At 48.0% G+C, this 16,832-nt stretch overlaps 1 protein-coding gene across 1 annotated transcript in view; it reads right to left on the bottom strand.

The window, feature by feature from the left end:
• PEDS1 (plasmanylethanolamine desaturase 1) overlaps positions 1 to 12,149 on the bottom strand; it is a 90,566-nt gene extending 78,417 nt beyond the window's left edge. The window contains exon 1 of the mRNA XM_068262878.1: positions 11,967 to 12,149. Coding sequence (XP_068118979.1) covers positions 11,967 to 12,117 — 151 coding nt within the window. The 5' untranslated portion in view covers positions 12,118 to 12,149. The remainder of the gene's footprint in view (positions 1 to 11,966) is intronic.
• Positions 12,150 to 16,832: the final 4,683 nt, after the last annotated feature.

The raw sequence follows: 16,832 nt of genomic DNA, 5'->3' as shown, positions 1-16,832 counted from the left end.
CGCTGTCCTCTTGCACTGCTCGGTTCCCCTGTTGTCACTCACTGTACATGGCAAGCGTGGCCCTGTGCCTTCTCCAACACACTCACATGGATGGAAGCATTCTGTGCTTGCACAGTAAGCAAAAATGAGCAGAATGCTCTTCGAGGAGGCGCATGGCCAGCAACACGCCAAGTCACCCAGCTTACGGGGGGGGGGGGGGGGGGGGGCTGGGGGACGACAACAGAGGAAAAGCCCAGCATGGAATCACAGCAAGAGAGCAGGACTTCAAGGGACTGGAAGAAGTTCCAGGTAAGAAACGAGGCATTTTTTCCCCAGTTGTATGGTTATTAAAAAGGACCTGAACTCAGAACTTCTTCTCTGCTCTAAGAGGAGCAACAGCATAATAACCTTTAAAGAAAAATATTTCCTTGCTACAGCTTAGACCTCCTACTGAGATTGTGTAGAGTGGTTACTTCCTGGTATCCTGGAAGCACAGAAAGGGTTAACATCCTGTGTTTAAAATGTAGCTCATAATTTGGCTTACAGCTCAAATTACACTAGCTCATTACTTGATGAGGAGAATTAGATAGGCTGTTCTCTATAAACACACACAGGGTGGACACAGGGTAGATTTATCTGTGTTCTCCTTCTCTCCTGTGTAAGAGTTCAGGTCTGCTTTAAAGAGAATCTGTACTGTCCAATTTCTACAATAAAAAAACATACCAAGCGAGTCACTCTGATCTCCTGGATCCCTCTTTGCCGTTTCCACCGCTCCTCGCCGCAATCCTGGCTTTTAATCGCCAGTTTTAGGTAGTGTTAACAAAAAACATGGCCGCTAACCAGGAAGTGATTGAATGTGTTTACCTAACTTAACTTACACAACCACTAATTACTCAGCTGTTACAAAACTAGACTTGTGGAGGTGTTATCCATCCTGGGTGGGGCTAATGAGAATTATTTTTGATAGCCAACAATTAGCTGATCGCGTCAGAAATAAAGAATTCAACACAGCCACACCAACAACAAGTTGAATCTACTTATGACAAATAGTTTAAATACAGGACATAGTACATGGATATTATTATCTTAATTGGGATCAATTAGCAAAGCTCCTCTAATGAGACTACTTTGTACCAGAGGAGACTAGACAGGGCACACTAATGGACTTGCAGCACAAACAATGCCCAGTTTTGCTATCCATACACTGCGCAATGGTCACCTGACCCGACAAATCCGCTGTTGTCTACTTGTTCGAATATCAATTGTTTATTACGTTAACCCCCACTCTATTTTAACCAAATTTCTTGCAGAAATCTGTTTGACAATTGATGAACCCATCCAGACTAGTCTGTATAGATCCTAGGTTCTCAACGTATGGTGCGAGTACCCCAGGGAGTACTTCTGATGCTCCAGGGGACACTCAGGCTTCATTTAGTTAAATATAACAAAATTGGAGTTTTAGAAAAATGAAGAATCCATTAAATCTTATATAACCAGCCACCCGAAATTAGTATTTTAGCGAATGAAAAGCAATAGAAAACGCTTGGTAGTTGTTTACAAACTATTTCCATGTACTACTATTAAAGGACAACTGAAGGGAGGGGTATATGGAGGTTGCTATATTGTTTGTTAAACCATACCAGTTGCATGGTAGTCCTCCTGATCCAATGTCTCTAATACTTTTAGCCATAGACCCTGAACAAGCATGCAGCAGATCAGGTGTTTCTGATATTGTCAGATCTGACAAGATTAACTGCGTGCTTGTTTCTGGTGTTATTCAGACACTGCGGCAGCCAAATAGATCAGCAGGGCTGCCGGGTAACTGGTATTGTTCAAAAGGAAAAATTTGGCAGCATCTATATCCCCTTCATGGATACATGAAGAACTTGCTGAAGCTGCACCACACCTCTCACAACCTCAGATCAGCTAGTTCTATAAGCTTGGTCACTCCCAGAGTGCACCTCAAAAAAATCTGGAGATAGAGCCTTCTGTCATGCTGCCCCTACTCTTTGGAACTCCCTGCCACACCCAGTAAAGACAGCACCATCCCTGGAGCTATTCAAATCCAGACTGAAAAGCCACCTGTTTAGCCTGGCATTTCCGGACTTATAAAATTCTTCCTCTGTACCACAATGGTCTGAGCCATGCTTATGCGCTTTGAGTCCTATGGGAGAAAAGCGCTCTACAAATGTTATTTGTTGTTGTTATTTAAATATATCCATGTCAATAATCGTTACCACACAACGGGGTACTTAATGAGCACAGGCTTTTCAAATGGGGTACATACCAATGAAATATTGAGAAACACTGGTATGGATCAATGCGCTGTAATAATTAAAAAACAAAACAAAGACTGCCCTACCCAATCAAAATCAACTGATGAAGGCTCTGTTTCAATCGATATTTGTTCTGTTCAGTGGTTTTATCAAATCAATTGTCAAATCGATTAAGTACACTGCATAGTGTACAGCTAGGCATTTTGTTTACAAGTTTGATGCACCTACCTAGTTTTATCTAATAACTTTTTATTACTGTATTTGACTCCGCATAGGCTTAAAACTTATGATTTATTTGTTTGACCCTTTAAATCTCTGCATTGTGTGGTTATTTCAACCAATCTAGTCAATCTCTATCAACCTAGGCTCAGCCACAGAACATCTATTAACGCACTGAAAAGGATACCCCTCATTTCCAGTACCCCTGTAAAAAAATGTATTTTGAAGAATGACAAAGAAAAGCAATTGAAACTTGAAAAAGGGCTTGGGCTTCTAAGGGCTCAGTCACATCATTTTGCGCACATGGCCGTGTGATCAGAACGCAACGCTATGCGCTGCTGATCTCATACACTACAGCTTCCCCAAAAGTTCATGCATCAGTGCGATAGTACATGATGGGAACAGCAGAAATGCTGTCTATGCACTTCTGCCGTTTTTGCGACGCGAACATCATACGCGCTAACGAAATGTGCATAGCAGCCTGTATGATGTGAACGAGGCCTAAGCATTCCTATGTGAAATAAAACATTTTAAAAAATTGCCATCTGTGACCCACCGTGAGAGATTATTATCTCACTACCTGTTGATGGCAGTAGGACAGGATGTAGAAAGTTGTCTCTTTAGTGAGGACAAAACTGCTACAGAGCAAAGATTCTAGCTTCTTTCCAAGAAAGAAAAAAAAAAAAAAAAGTTTGCTCCTCTTACATTTGGCTGCTGAAACACAAAGGGCAAATATCGCATTGTAATCACAAAGTTATCAGGAACCAGACCTTATGGAATGTGCAAAGTCATTTCTGCACCATCTCCATGCAATTATACCTACTAGCAGAGATGTGAACAATTGCTGCTGTTGTCGCTACCAGTCACAATACACAAACACTTCCTCAGTCTCAGCAACTCAGAAGAAAGGATCTGTTTTATGAGGGGTGTGCGGGCACTGCTGTCACCAATGGCTGCTGTGGGTTCTGCCAGGATGCTAAAACTATATTGTCACCAATAAGGATGGTCAATGAAAACAGACCAATCAAATAATACCAAGGTGGAATTCATTTAGTCCATTTTTAAGCTGCATGGATTTACATGATGCTAGCTATGATTTAACCATCCCTAGTCACTGGTTCCCACCAGAGCAGTACAAAAAGATCAATGGACCATTACCCCCAGTGGACTACTTTGCTGCTACTACAAGGCTTATTGTTGAAAAAAGTTGTGACAGCGCTCCTCTTCTTAATTATCTACACATCTGAAAAAACAAACTCCACATAGTGCATTACCAATAGTACAGATTCAATACATGCACATCCACCCAGTGAAAAATAGTGATTTGTGTTCCACTTCACGTGACATCCAAATCCACTCCCTCCTGTACAGCCGCTCACCGGATAGATGCCACCTCAAATTCCAGGTGGGTCTAGCGCTTTGCCACACGGCAACAAACTTCACAGCTCCAATGTCTCAACTTGTATAAAATCTCCAGTTTAATCCACCAAGAACATGTAAAAACAAATGAAAGCACATAGCATAATACTGTTTGCACATAAATTCCCTGGCCTGCGCCCTTCAGTGCACTCACTTGAATAGCAAAGGTTTATGCGCATATCGGGCTTCTCAGCCAAGCAATATCGCTCTCTCACCGCGGTGTCGGAGTCCCGTACTCCCGCTATACCAGCGCTTAAGCTTAAGCGCTGGTATAGCGGGAGTACGGGACTCCGACACCGCGGTGTCGGAGTCCCCTTCAACAGTAAAGTCACTGGCTGGAACAGGGGGGCCCAGTGATGGAATGAGAGGACCAAGAAGGCTCTAAGGAATTCAGAGCCATCCCTCCTCTAAGGTGAGCAATTTTAAAGGGAAGGTTCAGGGACAATACAAAAAAAATAAAAATCAAATCCACTTACCTGGGGCCTCCTCCAGCCCATGGCAGGCAGGAGGTGCCCTCGGCACCACCCCTGCAGGCTCCCGGTGGCGGACCCGACCTGGCTTCTTCAGCGCTCCATTATGCGTTTCACGCCGGCGCGCTGACGTCATCGGACGTCCTCCGGGCTGTACTGCGCAGGCTCAGTAGTTCTGAGCCTGCGCAGTACAGCCCGGAGGACGTTCGATGACGTCAGCACGCTGGCGCGAAACGCATAATGGAGCGCAGAAGAAGCCTGACCTGGCCGCCGGCCTGGCCAGGTTGGGTCGGCCACCGGGAGCCTGCGGAGCGGCGCAGAGGGCACCTCCTGCCTGCCACGGGCTGGAGGAAGCCCCAGGTAAGTGGATTTGGATTTTTATTTTTTTTATTGTCCCTGAACCTTCCCTTTAAGATGTTACAGTGGGCCATTAAGATTTGTTCTACAGACAATTATCTCACATGGAGGATGGGGTAATTGAGAAAAACAATGCTCTCGGCCGAAAGGGGTCGGGGGCTGCTGTACACATGCTGGATTCTCGGTAGAGATCATCTTCTGCCCTGAGCAAGTTTCATCAAACCGGTGTATGATGCTTTAGTATACAGACCATTATTCACACTATGGTGACAATGTTAAGGATTACAGTCCTAATAGTGAGCCTGGAGATATAGATCTCCTGCATAAGTACATTCTATAATTATAGATGACAATGCTGCAACTGCAGGTGACGTTAGGACCCGTCAGTCTGCATTCCTAACTAGGGTGAGCGCAGGAATGGGAGGAAATATCACAGCACGCCCTGAGGCCTGGTACACAAGAGCCAAAATAGACTTCCAATACCATGAATGATCTCATTAACTGATAATGTCTGAATTCAGAAAAAAGTTGTTTTACAGACCAAAAGAAAAATGGTAAGTTATCTGATCTATTATACACGATATCTGACCTCATAAAAAGTCAGATGTGTCTGCATACGTGTCAGTGCAGCCGTACTGTGCATGCGCAGAGAGCCAGTCGCGGATACATAAACTATGCACACACTCAGCTGTTTACGTACCTGCGTGTGGCCACACATCGGCACAAAGGTTGCAGGTGGAAGTCTGTTCTAGCGCCCGTTAATGCAATGTGTGTGTGTGTGTGTGTGTGTGTGTGTGTGTGTGTGTGTGTGTGTGTGTGTGTGTGTGTGTGTGTGTGTGTGTGTGTGTGTGTGTGTGTGTGTGTGTGTGTGTGTGTGTGTGTGTGTGTGTGTGTGTGTGTGTGTGTGTGTGTGTGTGTGTGTGTGTGTGTGTTACTGCTTAAAGGGTGGGTAAAAAAATCAAAATCAATTTCCACTTACCTGGGGCTTCCTCCAGCCCGTGGCAGGCAGGAGGTGCCCTCCGCAGGCTCCCGGTGGTCTCCGGTGGCCGACCCGACCTGGCCAGGCCGGTTGCCAGGTCGGGCTCTTCTGCGCTCCAAGGCCCGGAACTTCTGCGTCCCACGCCGGCGCTCTGACGTCATGCGCAGTAGAGCCCGGAGGACGTCCGATGACGTCAGCGCGCCGGCGTGGGACGCAGAAGTTCCGGGCCTTGGAGCGCAGAAGAGCCCGACCTGGCATGCGCAGTAGAGCCCGGAGGACGTCCGATGACGTCAGCGCGCCGGCGTGGGACGCAGAAGTTCCGGGCCTTGGAGCGCAGAAGAGCCCGACCTGGCAGCCGGCCTGGCCAGGTCGGGTCGGCCACCGGAGACCACCGGGAGCCTGCGGAGCGGCGGCGAGGGCACCTCGTGCCTGCCACGGGCTGGAGGAAGCCCCAGGTAAGTGGAAATTGATTTTTATTTTTTACCCACCCTCCCTGAACCTTTCCTTTAAAGAAATACTGTAGGGGAGTCAGGGGAAAATGAGTTGAACTTAACCAGGGCTTCTAATGGTCCCCTGCAGACTTCCTGTACCCGCGCAGCCACTCACCGATGCTCTGGCCCCGCCTCCTGTTCACTTCTGGAATTTCAGACTTTAAAGTCTGAAAACCACTGCGCCTGCATTGCCGTGTCCTCACTCCTGCTGATGTCACCAGAAGCATACTGCGCAGGCCCAGTATGGTCTGTGCCTGCGCAAGTACGCTCCTGATGACTTCAGCGGGAGCAAGGACACGGCAACATAGGCACCGTGGTTTTCAGACTTTAAAGTCTGAAATTCCAGAAGTGAACTGGAGGTGGGGCTGGAGCATCGGTGAGTGGCTGCGGGGGCACAGGGTGTATGCGGGGGACCATTAACAGCCCCGGGTAAGTTCAACTCATTTTCCCCCGACTCCCTTACAGTATTCCTTTAAAGAGACTCCGTAACAAAAATTGCATCCTGTTTTTTATCATCCTACAACTTCCAAAAACTATTCTAATGTATTCTGGCTTACTGCAGCACGTTCTACTATCACCATCTCTGTAATAAATCAACTTGTCTCTCTCTTGTCAGACTTGTCAGCCTGTGTCTGGAAGGCTGCCAAGTTCTTCAGTGTTGTGGTTCTGTGATGCATCTCCCCCCTCCAGGCCCTCTCTGCACACTGCCTGTGTATTATTTAGAGTAGGGCAGCTTCTCTCTTCTCTCTTATCTTTTACAAGCTGGATAAATACTCCTCTGAGCTGGCTGGGCTTTCACATACTGAGGAATTACATACAGGCAGAGCTGTCTGCACTCTGCAGGAAGAAACAGCCTGACACTTCAGTGGAAGATAGCTGCAGGGGGGTAGGAACACACAAATGATCTCTTGAGATTCAAAAGGAAGGGTGTATACAGCCTGCTTGTGTATGAATGTATTTTCTATGTGTGGACATACTGTACATCAACCTACTTCCTGTTTTGGTGGCCATTTTGTTTGTTTATAAACAAACTTTTAAAAACTGTTTTTAACCACTTTTAATCCGGCGAGGAGCGGCGAAATTGTGACAGAGGGTAATAGGAGATGTCCCCTAACGCACTGGTATGTTTACTTTTGTGCGATTTTAACAATACAGATTCTCTTTAAAGAGAACCCGAGGTGTGTTTAAAGAATGTTATCTGCATACAGAGGCTGGATCTGCCTATACAGCCCAGCCTCTGTTGCTATCCCAAATCCCCCTACGGTCCCCCTGCACTCTGCAATCCCCCATAAATCACAGCCGTGCTGTGAGGCTGTGTTTACATCTGTAGTGTCAGTCTCGGCTGCTCCCCCGCCTCCTGCATAGCTCCGGTCCCTGCCCCCATCCCTTCCCTCCAATCAGCAGGGAGGGAAGGGATGCAGGCGGGGACCGGAGTTCTGCAGGAGGCGGGGAGAGCAACAGACTGACACTATAGAGATAAACACAGCCAGCTCTGACAAGCTGTTTGTCAGCAGCGTGGCTGTGATTTATGAGGGACTGCAGAGTGCAGGGGGACCTTAGGGGGGTTTGGGATAGCAACAGAGGCTGGGCTGTATAGGCAGATCCAGCCTCTGTATGCAGATAACATTCTTCAAACCCACCTCGGGTTCTCTTTAAGGGACATAGGAGATCAGGGTTCGACTCTCGTCTCTCCCTGTTCACTAGGCCAGCACCTATTCAGTAAGCAGTCATTGGGCAAGACTCCCAAACACTGCTACTGCCTATACAGCAGGCCCTAGAGGCTGCTGCTCTGGCGCCTTGAGTCTGCCAAGTGAAAAGTGTGATATAAATCTTATTTGTCTTGTCTATATATAAATGATCTATAGTAGTTTTTCTGACTTGATACAAATTTTGTTGCAATTTGTATGCAGCTTAGAATCGTGCCAATCAACTGCAATTTCTATCAATTTGGGTTGCCCTAATTCCAAAATACATGCAAATTCCAACACGATATACATCAACTTGATCAACTCTATTGAATGTAATGTAAGTGAAGTGGAAAACCTTACAACGCTTACTTTAAAAAAAAAAAAAAAATGAAAAAAAAAATTGTAAGTAAAGCCTTTATACGATTGTGTGTAACTGTGTATAGTGATTTGGCACTCCCAAACGATGGATTACAGGCCGGTTGTCATGGGTATGGCAGTGTGCATCGGTACAAAAATGTTCTGCCTCCATTTCTGACATGTGAACAGTGATGACTAATACAACATCCTATAAAAGCATCATAGGGATCATTAATCACTTTAGCTGCACAGAACACAGATAATGAAATACAACTTAACTGATACAGACGTAGAAGTAGCACACTACAGTGTTATCAGCAGATAAGAACAGGACTTTATTTCTTCACCAGGTGTGAAAAGCATACCCATAAAGGTCACTAGACTGAACATACTTTCAGAGTAGTACAGGCCAATACCACCCACACATAATCCTTTCACTGACTGACACCAACACATTCCCGTCACTGAGGATCTACCCAGCCACACATTCCCGTCACTGAGGGTCTACCCAGCCACACATTCCCGTCACTGAGGGTCTACCCAGCCACACATTCCCGTCACTGTGTGGGTCTACCCAGCCACACATTCCCGTCACTGTGTGGGTCTACCCAGCCACACATTCCCCGTCAGTGAGGGTCTACCCAGCCACACATTCCCCGTCAGTGAGGGTCTACCCAGCCACACATTCCCCGTCAGTGAGGGTCTACCCAGCCACACATTCCCCGTCAGTGAGGGTCTACCCAGCCACACATTCCCCGTCAGTGAGGGTCTACCCAGCCACACATTCCCCGTCAGTGAGGGTCTACCCAGCCACACATTCCCCGTCAGTGAGGGTCTACCCAGCCACACATTCCCCGTCAGTGAGGGTCTACCCAGCCACACATTCCCCGTCAGTGAGGGTCTACCCAGCCACACATTCCCCGTCAGTGAGGGTCTACCCAGCCACACATTCCCGTCAGTGAGGGTCTACCCAGCCACACATTCCCGTCAGTGAGGGTCTACCCAGCCACACATTCCCGTCAGTGAGGGTCTACCCAGCCACACATTCCCGTCAGTGAGGGTCTACCCAGCCACACATTCCCGTCAGTGAGGGTCTACCCAGCCACACATTCCCGTCAGTGAGGGTCTACCCAGCCACACATTCCCGTCAGTGAGGGTCTACCCAGCCACACATTCCCGTCAGTGAGGGTCTACCCAGCCACACATTCCCGTCAGTGAGGGTCTACCCAGCCACACATTCCCGTCAGTGAGGGTCTACCCAGCCACACATTCCCGTCAGTGAGGGTCTACCCAGCCACACATTCCCGTCAGTGAGGGTCTACCCAGCCACACATTCCGGTCAGTGAGGGTCTACCCAGCCACACATTCCCTGTCACTGAAGGTCTACCCAGCCATACATTACCGTCACTGAAGGTCTACCCAGCCATACATTACCGTCACTGAGGGTCTACCCAGCCACACATTCCCTGTCACTGAGGGTCTACCCAGCCACACATTCCCGTCACTGTGTGGGTCTACCCAGCCACACATTCCCGTCACTGTGTGGGTCTACCCAGCCACACATTCCCGTCACTGTGTGGGTCTACCCAGCCACACATTCCCGTCACTGTGTGGGTCTACCCAGCCACACATTCCCGTCACTGTGTGGGTCTACCCAGCCACACATTCCCGTCACTGTGTGGGTCTACCCAGCCACACATTCCCGTCACTGTGTGGGTCTACCCAGCCACACATTCCCGTCACTGTGTGGGTCTACCCAGCCACACATTCCCGTCACTGAGGGTCTATCCAGCCACACATTCCCGTCACTGAGGGTCTACCCAGCCACACATTCCCGTCACTGAGGGTCTATCCAGCCACACATTCCCGTCACTGAGGGTCTATCCAGCCACACATTCCCGTCACTGAGGGTCTACCCAGTCACACATTCCTGTCAGTGAGGGTCTACCCAGCCACACATTCCTGTCAGTGAGGGTCTACCCAGCCACACATTCCTGTCAGTGAGGGTCTACCCAGCCACACATTCCTGTCAGTGAGGGTCTACCCAGCCACACATTCCCTGTCAGTGAGGGTCTACCCAGCCACACATTCCCTGTCAGTGAGGGTCTACCCAGCCACACATTCCCTGTCACTGAGGGTCTATCCAGCCACACATTCCCGTCACTGAGGGTCTACCCAGCCACACATTCCTTGTCAGTGAGGGTCTACCCAGCCACACATTCCTTGTCAGTGAGGGTCTACCCAGCCACACATTCCTGTCACTGAGGGTCTACCCAGCCACACATTCCCGTCACTGAGGGTCTACCCAGCCACACATTCCCGTCACTGAGGGTCTATCCAGCCACACATTCCCGTCACTGAGGGTCTATCTAGCCACACATTCCCGTCACTGAGGGTCTACCCAGCCACACATTCCCGTCACTGAGGGTCTACCCAGTCACACATTCCTGTCAGTGAGGGTCTACCCAGCCACACATTCCTGTCAGTGAGGGTCTACCCAGCCACACATTCCTGTCAGTGAGGGTCTACCCAGCCACACATTCCTGTCAGTGAGGGTCTACCCAGCCACACATTCCCTGTCAGTGAGGGTCTACCCAGCCACACATTCCTGTCAGTGAGGGTCTACCCAGCCACACATTCCTGTCAGTGAGGGTCTACCCAGCCACACATTACTGTCAATGAGGGTCTACCCAGCCATACATTCCCTGTCACTGAGGGTCTACCCAGCCACACATTCCCGTCACTGAGGGTCTACCCAGCCACACATTCCCGTCACTGAGGGTCTACCCAGCCACACATTCCCGTCACTGAGGGTCTACCCAGCCACACATTCCCGTCACTGAGGGTCTACCCAGCCACACATTCCCGTCACTGAGGGTCTACCCAGCCACACATTCCCGTCACTGAGGGTCTACCCAGCCACACATTCCCGTCACTGAGGGTCTACCCAGCCACACATTCCCGTCACTGAGGGTCTACCCAGCCACACATTCCCGTCACTGAGGGTCTACCCAGCCACACATTCCCGTCACTGAGGGTCTACCCAGCCACACATTCCCATCACTGAGGGTCTACCCAGCCACACATTCCCTGTCAGTGAGGGTCTATCCAGCCACACATTCCCTGTCAGTGAGGGTCTACCCAGCCACACATTCCTGACATGTCAGTGGGGACCCTGCACATTTACATGCTCCAAGTCCTTACTCCATGTCTGCCAGTGAGGATCTTAAACTTGCTATATTTTGAATAATTGAAAGTTACATACAAACATTGTCATTGGGGTTCTCTCTTCTCCACACTCCTGTCAGTCAGGATCTTACCCAAAATTAAAGTTGGTGGTGGCCCACCACATCCCTGTAACTGAGGGTCTAAACCACATATTCCACCCAGTGAGGGTCACTGCCTCTTCCATAATACCCTCAGTTTAACCCTTCACATTCTTGTCACTGAGGATCTCCACCCCACATCTCTCTGACTGAGCTGTACCTACCCATCATAACCTTCTCAGTGTGGGTCACCCCCACATTCCTAGCCCTGAAGTCTCCACCCCATATTCCCGTAACCGAGGTTTCCGTCCCATCTTCGGCTCAGTAGGGTCACCCTGCATATTCCTGTCACAGAGGGTCTCCCTTCACCACATTACTGTCAGAGGCGGTCTCACCCCCTCATCCCTGTCAGTCAGAATCTTCCCCCCACATTCCTGTCAGTCAGACTCCCTCCAAAGCTCTCACCCGGTGAGTAGAGTTCAGCCAGCTCCCGGGCACCGGCATGCTGGGGGCCCCACCTCGGGCTGCCCTCCCTGCAGGGCTCAGCCAGGTCACTCTCGGCCATCGGGCAGAGCCGGGGCTCACTGTCAGCTCCTGCGTGCGCCGTCCTCGCCATCTTCCCGGCCAGCCAATCACAGAGGCCGCCGTCACCCGCTCGCCAGGCGATTGGGGGAGGGACGAGAGGGGGCGGAAGGCTTGCACTAATAGGAAGCAGCGAACTCTACACAGCGGCCAACCAGCAGTCCCTCACGCAAGGAAGGCATGTGACGCTAGACCAATAGGGAGCCAGGAGGGGAGGCGCTGCATAGGCAGCTGCCCTGAGAACGGAGATGAAACACCGCCACTAAAATTTACACCCCGGGCGGTCACACCCACGCAGACCCCGCCCACCTGCTACTGGGTACCACGCAGACACCGCCCCCCTGGACTAGTTACGTCTACAGGGTGCGTTCTGTACTGCTGGTGCTGCTTCGCTTGTACAGTACAGTACAGTACAGTACAAACAACTCCCACGGTACCAGATATATTGGATTACTACTGTATCAGAAATTGCCATATTCACGCACATAATAGTACTTTATCTTAATTCAGTCAATAATTAAAATACTTTTTTTCTGTTCAATGCTTCAGCAAGAAAGCACAGATAGGGCGTGTTCACACTAATGGTGTGTACACACTTGACAGATCTTAGACCAATTTTACCCAATTCCATGTAGTATATGAGCCATACTCTACAGTGTAGAGTTTACACAGTCTATTCTATTGAGCTGAACTCCCCATCAGGTAAAAACTCTTTGCAAGATGCTGTGCACAAAGATGCTGCACACATTCAAAAGATCAGCATCTGCAAAAGATGAGTATCTGCAAAAGATCTGTTCCTGCAAAATGCATTCATAGTCTATGATATCTGCAGATCTCATACAAATCTTGTTTAACAGACATTCATGGTAGGGGATAAAATTGGTCTAAGATCTTTCATTAATCATTCAAGTGTGTACACACCATAAAATTGCTAACGTGCAGGTAATTGCTGGGAAAACCCAAAACGCAAGTGTGAGAGCTGGCGATTTATGATGTGAACATGGCCAGTGTATAATGGGGCTCAGCCACACTATAAGCGCTTTTCTGAGCGCTTGCGATTGATTAGCACTTTGAGTGCTTTTTAAAAATCTCTCCCATTCACTTTCATTAAAATCGCAGTAAAAATTGCAGCGATTTTACGCGTATGCTTTTTTACTGTGATTTTAATGAAAATGAATGGGAGCGTTTAGAAAGCGCTAATCAATCAGAAGCACTCAGAAAAGCGCTTATTGTGGGGCTAAGCCCTAAGCTAGATCAAAATGCACAGTGCTCATATGCAGAGATTTGCATGCGCTAATCATGCAAACGCTGCACAGGAAGTGTAGGTCTCACCAGTTAAAGCAAACCTGTAGGTATAATAGATTAAAAAAAATAATAATACAAAAAATAAAGAGTTTCACTTACCTGGGACTTCTGCCAGCCCCCTGTGCCTGTGAAGTTACTAAACGATCCTCCAGTCCCCCTGGCGGCACCTCCTTGTTCACACTCCCGTAGAGATATTATCATACTGCGTCTGCGCAGGACGCTCCTGCCTACTGGAGCACGTATGAGGATGCGCGCTGCCAGGACCACGCAAGCGCAGTTAGTAGACGTCAACTTAGAAGTTGATGTGAACAAAAGTGAGCCAACGTGGGGGAACAGAAGATTGTTTAGAAACTGCGTGGGCACAGGAAGGCTCCGGGGGGGGGGGGGGGGGGGGGCAGGGAAGCTGGCCAAAGCCCCAGGTAAGTGTAACTTTTTTTTTAAAATCATATCTTCAGGTCCGCTTTAATGCAGGTACAGTATTTATAGCGTGCTCCTCTGTCCACATGTCTGTGAAGCCTGGATGATACTGTAGCATTACAGCCATGCACAAGCAAGTCAGTTGACAGGCATTTCCTTCAGTAATCAGGCAGCAGTTTACACAGGATGCATAACTCTCACCAGCTAGTGCTTGTGAAGTAATCCAGAGTAGCGCACAGATAGCAAACAGGCTACTAGTGGCTGCCAGCCTGCCCACTGACCACAGCTCATGAGTCTCTAACTAATGTACGACACATGCGCTTGCCCACTTTTTAGTGATGAGGAACCATAATTTTGCATAATTTTGTGCTAACTTTAGTGGTTAATATCAAAGCCCCCGTACAAGTTGCTGTTACTAAAATTGCTACATATGTTAAGGGGAAGAGTGGGAACAACTAAAACATTTCCCAAAAAAACCAATCAGTTTTTGATACCCTAGCTTGCACGTTACCATGGTAGCGCACGTGCTACTAGAGCACAGGAGGTCAGGCTACAAGTGTATCTTGCGGTATTTACATGTGGAAGTAGCTGTAATATTGCTGTGCATGCGCGGTAATTTTACGAATGTTTGAATAATCAACCCCCATATCACAAAAATGTCAATTTCGTCTAAAAGTTTAATAAACAGAAAAAGTCTCAATTAACAAAAAACCCTTACGTTTAATTAATGATCCCACGCTAACATCCTAGAAGATCTTGACTGAAGATCCCAGCGGCCAGCGCAGCACCCAACGCTATAGCTGGTCTGCCGGCGAAATAGCCTACCTGTCGAATATGCCTACATGCTTTGAAAAATGCATAGGCAGGCAGGGATGGTCGTAGTCAGCCAACTTCGCTACGCTGGAAATACGCGTAGTTTTACGCAATTACGCTTCGCCAAACTACGGCTTCGAAAACAAATATTCCCTTCGTATGCATTTCGTAGAATACGCGTTAAAATACGCAATTACGCGTAGTGCAAAGCGTAGTGTATGCGGATACTTATGCCCGTATGCAGAAAATTGTACGCATTAAATTCTTTGGAATGCATATACTGGTAACCCTTCTATGCGTACATTCCCCTTTCCAATGCGTAAATTTGTATGCATACAATCCTATGCGGAAAATTAGACGCGAGTAACGCATTCGTAGTTCACTACACAATACCGATGTTAACTACGCATAGTGGGCGTAAGCTACGCGTAGCGGTACTTCGCTACGCGTAAATTCGTAAGGGTAGGTTTGAAACTTCGCCTATGAACGATGCGTAGATGCGAACTACGATGCGTAAATTTGCACTGGCGTAGTTTCTGCTCATCCCTGTAGGCAGGAGGGTTGCAGGGGATGAGGGGGGATAGTAAAGTCACTGGGATGTAGGTTAGTTTGACAATGTAGGCTATTTCGGTGCAGTACTGAAACTCATTTTCAAGTTGAATAGTAATCCCCAGCAAAAAAAAAAAAGCATCTTGACTTTGAGGCCTGTTTTCCACTTGTGCATCTGTCAGTTTTTTTGGTCAAAAAATTTGCATAGATTTTAAAACTAATGTAAGTCAATGCAGCCGTTTCCACTACATGCGAATCTTCGTACGCGTTCGTACGCGTGAAAAAAATCTGAGGTCCTACATCATATTTTCAGACATCGTGTACAATTCGCGTACAATGCTTTGTATAGGCAATGCAAATTTTTGCGTTATTTGCGTGAAAATTCGCATTAGATTCATGGTTACAGGAAGTTGTCAGCAGTCATGATTAAGCTGTTACTAGGCAGATTATTTATATTTAATTAATGCAAATTTTAGAGTATGAAAAAATGCGTATAAATTTACATGCAGATTTTTTCCAGGCGAAAATGTCACGCTACAGTGGAAATGTAGCCTAAATCGGAACTGTAGATTCACAAAAAACAAAAGAGTTTCACTTACCTGGGGCTTCTGCCTGCCACTTGCAGCTGTCCTGTCCCGCGCCGGTCCTCAACAATCCTCTGTTTTCCTGTCGCGGTGCAGTCTCGCTGCCGCCAACTTGTAAGTCGACAGCAACTGCACTTGTGCAGCCCTGGCCACGCGTATACTCCTTCACGTTCCTGTGCGCAATAGCATTCTGCACAAGTGTAGCTGCCATCCGTGAGTATGTTATGCTGCATGGTGGGGGGGTTGCTTTTTCAGACAGTTGCTCAAGTAACCGGCCAGCACATGTATATGGCATTGGACAATCGCCGCCGGTGGTGAATACTGGGGATTTTGCTGTAATATGGTAGGATATTGGATGGTAGGTAGGATTAGATTGTGAGCTCTTCTGGGGATGATCAATGACATGACTATGTACTTAAAAGCACTGTGGAAAATATCAGCAAGTCTTTAGTAGGCTATTGTAGAAGCACACATGACGGTTAATGGTGTCTATGTGTAAGGTCAGAGATATAAGTGGGCCAGTAACAAGCTGGCGAATAAAAGCAGATTTTTCTTGATCTTGAGGTGAAATGGATGCTAGCAGTGGCGTAGCTAGAGATTATGGGGCCCCATAGCAAAACTTTCATAGGGCCTTTAGATGTAGGCACTCTTAAAGCGGTATTGTCACCATAAAAATCAAATTTCAACAGCAACTGGTCTGAGTGTATTAAGTGAGAAAGATGATAAAGATGCTAATCCTGCATTTTTCTGCCGTTATGATTTGGAGTTATATACCTTAGGAGCACTGGCTCTTTAGTAGTCGGTGCCAAACAATTGCATGCTGGGAGTTCTTTTTATCTATACTATATTCCTCCTCTTCCCTTTATTTCCCTGCCTGCTTGTAACGATTGTGGAACTTCCTCCGTGATCAGCGCACAACGCGTGCGCTGATACGGCGGAAATCCTCCACAAGCGTATAATTGCAGGAACCCAGCAAAAGATGCTACGCACCCGTAGAGGGAAATTCCTGTCGGCAGGTGGAGCTGTGGAGTGCAGAGGAACAGCTCCTCTGCCCTACCACACACGCCAGACAGGAATTGTA

This window comes from Hyperolius riggenbachi, chromosome 12 (assembly GCF_040937935.1).
Source record: "Hyperolius riggenbachi isolate aHypRig1 chromosome 12, aHypRig1.pri, whole genome shotgun sequence".
NCBI lineage: Eukaryota > Metazoa > Chordata > Amphibia > Anura > Hyperoliidae > Hyperolius > Hyperolius riggenbachi.
Note: the sequence above shows the minus strand (reverse complement) of the source record. Positions and strands in the feature narration are given on the sequence as shown.